This window comes from Ochotona princeps, chromosome 2 (assembly GCF_030435755.1).
Source record: "Ochotona princeps isolate mOchPri1 chromosome 2, mOchPri1.hap1, whole genome shotgun sequence".
NCBI lineage: Eukaryota > Metazoa > Chordata > Mammalia > Lagomorpha > Ochotonidae > Ochotona > Ochotona princeps.
Window position 1 is genome coordinate 106,400,973 of NC_080833.1, and position 6,225 is coordinate 106,407,197.

The following is a 6,225-nucleotide window of genomic DNA, read 5'->3' on the forward strand; positions in this document are numbered from 1 at the left end:
GTTGTCCCACATTTACTGCTTAGAGATTTACTAGCTAGTACCCTGCTAGTGCCCTGCGCTGGGGACAGAAGGCAGCTGTGCTTTTTGTCGAACCCATGTCTTGAGAACTTGAGAACCTTGTGGTGTTAATTGAGCTGGGATAGATTACAGGGCCAGGGGAAGTGGGAAGGGAAGAAATGGGGAAGGAGGACAGGTTTGGGGAGTTGCTCATTGCAGGAGCTACTTGGGTTCTTGGGCCAACTTCATGCTCCCCTCCCTGACCCTCCCTGATACCCCTGATGCTCCCACGGGCTCCTGCTCTACTGGGGGGAAGGGTGCATTTACCCAGGTGGGGAGGGAGTCACTCGGAACTGGCATGGAGGAGGGGAGTATGGCCTGCACTGAGGGGTTCTACAGGGAAGCCCTGAGAGCAGGCTTCGGCGCATTCTGGGGGCCCCTGTTTCTCCTGCAAGGCCTCAGCCCAGGGTTTGATTAGCTGCGCCTGGCTCTCCCGGTTACCCAACAAGAGGCTGGCCAGGTGCCAGGCTGCAGCAGGACGCTCCCTGGCACCTCCTCCTGCTCTGCGCCCAGCTGGTAAACAGTGGAACAGGCAGCAGAGCCAGCCACGCCACTGCCTCGTGACTCGCCCACTCCCCCTGAGCTGGTGCACGTGGCAGCAGGCGTGGAGAAGGCAGGACGCTGTGCCTTCCCAGCTCTCCAGGCCCCGCTCCCACCCACCCTGGAGGCCACCCCCTGTTCCTGGGTAGCTCCCAGAGTTTCCCCACAGCTGCAGCCTGGGGGACAAAGGTTAGAAGTGGAGAGGGACTTTCCAGCCCCTGAGGTGATTGGGAAGGGGCTGAGGAGTGAGGAAGAGAGAGGGGAAGCTTTGAGGGACCTTCTTATCCTGGGGAGTCAGGCATACAGGAGCCCTTCTCTGTGGCTCTGTATGGTGTGGGGGCTCTGCCTGTCAGCTGCCTTTGACCCCTTGACCCCATGTGCAGGCTCCTCTGGCAAGTAGCAGCAGGGAGTGCAGAGCAGTGTCCGCCAGAGCTTGGGCACCTGTTCTTTGCCTCTTCCCTGCTGGTCCCCCCACCTGTCAGGGACTGCTCTGTCCTCTGTCCTCTGTCCCCCTTCCTCTCCTGAGTCTCCTGCTGGCTTGGCATGGAGCTGATGTAGGGTGCTTGCACCCCGGAAGTGTGGAGTGGGGAGGACACAGTGAAGGAGGGCAGGCCTGGAGATTGGCGGGAGTCACACACTCCAGGGCATTCGCCTGCCCTGAGCAGGGCTGGCTTGGCTTCTTTCTCCCCAGAGCGGGAGGAAGGCACCTGGATAATGCTTTTGGGAAGTCCTCCCTCTTGCCTAACCTCCCTCCCTCCTGCTCCAATCACAGCCTCCTCTCTGGGAGAATGTGTCTTCTCAGAGCAGGGCAGTGGCGATTTCCTCTTCTAATACATTCTTGTGCAAGCAGGCGGCTGATAGGGATCAGAGAATCACCCCCCCTCACCACGTGCCCAGTACCCTTATCAGGCAGGAGGATCTCAAAGCAGGGGGCAAACAACTTGCTGGGGGGAGAGGTGGGAGGCAGGGGAGGTGGTTTGGACCTGAAGAGCAGCCACCAACTTCTCTTTCCCTTCCTCCCCACCCCTAAACCACAGAAACCACATAAAGCTTAGCTCAAACCTGCTCTTCCAAGGAGGGCATGGGGGGCAAAGGGGAAACTCCCGGAGGGCCTGGGCCCCCCACTGCAGAGCCCTGCTGGGCCCCAGTGCCGTTGTCCCTGGGAGGCGTCCCTGATGCAAACCTCACCCTGGGTTCTGGGTAGGGAGGGGTGGGAGGGTGAGGGGGTGAGGGGATGCTATATGCCTCAGGGGCACCGAGGAGGCACTGGCATGAATCATAGGGGTGCTGTGCTGCCATGGTAGAAGCAGAAAGAGGACAACCTTGGCTGTAGCCTCCCTGTGGCCCAGCTTCTACCCCTCCCCCTTCCTGTCTCAAAGGCCGTGTAGTGGGTGGAGGGAACAGAGGGAGTTTGACCCTGGCTTCTGGCCTTTGACTCTCCTCAGGAGCTGGCTGGGCTCGTACTTTTACATTTATGGTCACTTGAGCTCACTCAGCAAGAACTTCAAGTTTGGGGCTTTTTTATGAGCTAGGGGCGGGGGTCTCTGTGCAAATCCCAGTTCTCAGTTGGCATGTCAGTGGAATAAAGGGATAATAAGGGGGTGGGCAGTGAGAACTCTTCTGGCTTGTGTGTATGTCTTGGGACCCCTGCAAGAGGGGTTCCAGGGACTTACTCCTCCGCAGCCTGAGCCTCCCACACATCTTCAGGTTTGCAGTGAGGGCTGCTCCACAGGCACATTCCACTCAATTTTTCTGTCCCAGTGCCTCCTTCGTAAAATTGAAATGGTATCATGCCCCTCAGCCAGCAACTGAGCAGGCATTAGTGATGATTAACACTAATAACAGGTAAGGCACGAGACCGGGTACAAAGCACTGCGGCTGAAACCTGAAGGGCGTCCCTTAGTCTCCTAGCTTCACTTCCTTTTCTGCTTCATTTCTCACTGACCTATCACTACCCAGCAGTGTCTACATTTCACCTGCTCATTTTGAATCCAGTTTGATCCCCATCACTGCTTCAGCCCCCCACTGTCACCCAGAGGCTGGCAAAGCCAGGATCCTCTCTGTGGACTTCCACTAGCAAGAAGTGTCTTTCCAGAGAGCTTCAGATCCCGTTGCCCACTGAGGGCTGTTAGGGGAGGACTTGGAAGCTGAAGAAACACAGCCCAGGACTAAGGGCAAACTAGGCTTATGGGTGGGTTTTCTGGAAGCCAAAGGTGTGAATTCAAACCTGCAGGGTGTGAGGTGAGTGAAGCCATTGTTCTAGGAAGGTTTACTTTTGAAGGCGCAGGTGAAGGGAGTGTAAGGGGTTGGGGGTTGGGGGAGGACTCGGTGGGGAGCTGGACATATTAGGAGGAGGTGATTAAAAGCCCACACTCTGGAGCCAGATTCTTCTCAGGGTACAGGCCCTCCCCAAGGCCCAAGATCACATTGTATCAGTCCTATGGGAGTCCCTTGGAGGAATAAATGATTTGAGTTCCTCCTGTGAAGATAACCAACCTGTGTGTGGCAGGTGGCACTTTGAATTACTTGGCTAATGCTACCATCTGGTGGACACCTAGAGTAATACCATGCACCCCGTGCATAGAGCTAGGTGGGAGGGAGCTTTATCAGGCAAGGAAGGAAAGTGGGGAACCTTGTGCATGGAAGGATGTGAGTTGGCCCGTGGTTGGAGGTTTCTGTGCCACAGTACCATGGGTCCGTGGGCAACCAGAAGGCTTTGCCTGAGGGCAGGTGTGGCTGGGGGGGAGGAGCTGACACCACAGGACACAAGAGGGCCCTGAAAGGGAGGGAGAAAGAGGCAGGACCGGCCCAGTGCCAGCAGCCCGTCCTCCCTCCCTCCTCCAAACCGGACCTGAGCCAAGAACAGCCAGGGAAGGTGGAGGGAGGGACAAGAAGGTCACTGCTGACGTCAGGGACGTTCAGGTAGGAGGTAAATAGAATCTGACCTACATTTCCCCCCCCCCCCCTTCTACGCGCCAGCTCCTCCTCCTGTTTGAGGTAGCCTTTGCTGGCATCCCTGAGGGCAGCTCTTGCAGGGTCTTCCTGGTGCTATTCCATCCTTGCCCTCCCTCCCCTCCAGGGTTGCACAGGTGTGAGTTGGCAAGGCGAGAGGGAGGCTGGGAGACCTCCCCTGACATACCCCCTGACCCAGAAATTTCCTCTCTTCTAGAAACGTGTGTGTATCTTCAGAAAATATATGTGTGTGTGTATGTGTGTGTGTGTGTGTGTATGTGTGTGTGTGTGTGGGGGGTCTAATTTCATCTGCACAGCCTGAGAAGGCCCCGGGCTGTATGTTTGGGGGGCGGGAGTGACTCAGGGATGGACGGGCTCTTTCTAGGAGTGGAAGTAGGGCTTCCATAGGGTGTGACAGGGACCTTACCAGGCCCTGCCCAGCCAGGATTGTGTCTACTCAACATGCTCTTGAGACGTGAAGCACTGTTCAGTGAGATCCGAGATGCGGCTGGCGACAAACGGGCATTTTATTAGCAAAAATAAATACACATGGATGCCGAGGGCATGGAGTAAGAGTTGTGGGCGCTTATGGAGGCCTTCGGAAGAAGCCTCCTCCTCCAGCGCCCCTGCCCCCACTACTCCCACATCGCCCCCAGTCTACAGGCTAAGATGGGTGGGCGCCAGCGAAGACCCCGGCCCCAGTCCCCCACCCATAGGGGGCAGCAGGACCATCAGGGGCATCTCACATTCCCCTAGCAGCACATCCCTGCGCAGCCCCGCGCCCCTGTCCAGCACCTTGGCCCGCAGAGTGCGGGTGGCCAGGTCCGGCGGGCCCAGCCCGTCGAAGAAAAAGTCCTCATTGAAGATGGGGTTGGCGCTGCACTTGACCACGCGGCTCCGCTGGGCCCTCGGCCGGACTTGGGGGCACAACCTGAGCACCACACAGCAGCCGCCGCCGCCGCTCCCGGGGCCGGCCCGAGGCCGCGACAGGCCCTCGGCGCTGACCAGGCGCAGGCGCAGGCGCGCGGGCCCGGCCAGGTACTCGGCTGAGAGGCGCAGCTGGCCGCCGCGCGGTGCCAGGCGCAGCACGCTCTCCTTGGTGGGCCGCAGCTGGCAGCACAGGAAGTCCAGGTGGAAAAGCGGCGGGGTGGGCGGCCCGGCGCGGCGCGGTGCGGGCGGGCTGCGGGCGGCCGAGCTCGGCCCCGGGGAGCGCGCGGTCCTCCGCTGCTGCTGCCGCCGCCGTCGGCCGGTCTCGGGCCGTGGGGAGCCCAAGGGCGACGAGTCGGGTGACGAGGGTGTATCGCTGTCTTCCGGGGTCTGGCAGAGGCGCAGGTCCGGGGCGGACGCGTGCAGCCGGGCCTGTACCGGGGACAGCCCCGCGGCCGGCGGTGGCGGCGGCGAGTGGAACAGGGACTCGCGCCGTCGTGTGTGCGGGCTCTCGGGTAGAAAGGCGAGGCCTTCGCGGCCAGCCAAGTGCGGCAGCGAGCAGGCTGCGAGGAAGCCACGGACGCATGCGTCGCGCCCTGCTGGGGGCTCTGCGTCACTGGGGTCTGGAAGTCGAGGCGGGATGAAGAACTGCGGGATACGATCAGGTGTGAGGACATTGGGACAGGCGCGCATCGCCGGGGCTGCACCGTGGCGGTTGCAGAGCAGGCTGGAAGGCGCCCACCGGGTACGTGGCTCTGCGGTCCCCGCCTTGTAGCCGGCTTTCTCCAAGAGCCACATGCTGGGAGTGGGGTGAGAGACACGGAGAGGATGTGATGGGACTGACCGGGTGGGTGGATTTAGAAACTCCGTACTCCGCAGCGCACAGAGGGCCCCACTCCTAGCGAGTCAGGTGGAAGTGCTGCTAGGGGAGAAGCCAGCTGTGGGCAATGCTGTTGCACGCCCTAGGCCTAGTGCCCACACCCAGGGGCCGCTGTGTGAGCAGCAGAAAGGACGGCCCAGTCCATGGGACTAGGGGTGGTGGGAGGTGGCAGGGATCCAGGGCCAGGTGGTCACGGATGCTTGTCTCAGACTCCACCTCTGGCACCCGTCACAGTTAAAAGAGCCAGCACGTCCTGGAATACTGTTTGGGAGGACCAGAACAAAAGGTTTGTAGTTACCAACGCAGACCCAGAATCCGAACCCCACTGGCATGCATGCTCCCCTGAAATGGGGCATCTGCCCTCCTCTACACCGCCTCAGCATGGGACCCCACCACTCGTGGCCAGTCTCTCCCCTGCCAGGGCTTCTGTGCCCCACAAACCCCATTTGGCACCTCTGGCTCCTCCGGCTCCTCCCTCCTCTTTCTGGGCCAGAAGGGCACTCACTTTCTGTTCCTGGTAGCCAACCTGGCTGCGGATTGGAGGACGCCCAGGGCCAGTTCAAGGGGGCGCACCTTTCAGGGACACAGATCCCACCCCTCCAGGCCCCCGGGAGCCGGGAGCCGCCAGCGCCCTACGGCCCTGCCGCATCTTGGGTCTGGAGGGCGGGGCTGGTCCGCCCCTCCTTTCGTCCACTCCTTTTTCGCCCATGGAAACCGCAGGGCACAAAGGCCGCATTGATACCCCGCCAACCCCAGAGCCGGCTCCGGAAGGCTCCCCCGCAGCGTGCCCGCTGGACCCCAGCGCCAGGCCACTAAGAGTGTGATGTGTTGCGCCCTGGTGCTCACTCGGGGCCCACGCTGGGCTCCAG

General features: G+C 60.7%; 1 protein-coding gene across 1 annotated transcript; it reads right to left on the reverse strand.

Moving 5' to 3' along the window:
* Window positions 1-4,200: 4,200 nt before the first annotated feature.
* C2CD4D (C2 calcium dependent domain containing 4D) lies at window positions 4,201-5,300 on the reverse strand. The gene has a single exon (XM_058660919.1). The coding sequence runs from the start codon at window positions 5,272-5,274 to the stop codon at window positions 4,207-4,209; it is 1,068 nt and encodes a 355-aa protein (XP_058516902.1). The 5' UTR covers window positions 5,275-5,300; the 3' UTR covers window positions 4,201-4,206.
* Between the last annotated feature and the right edge of the window lie 925 nt (window positions 5,301-6,225).

Excerpts from the sequence above, each read along its gene's own strand:
- C2CD4D (XM_058660919.1), bottom strand. The coding sequence starts at position 5,274 with ATGTGGCTCTTGGAGAAAGCCGGCTACAAGGCGGGGACCGCAGAGCCA.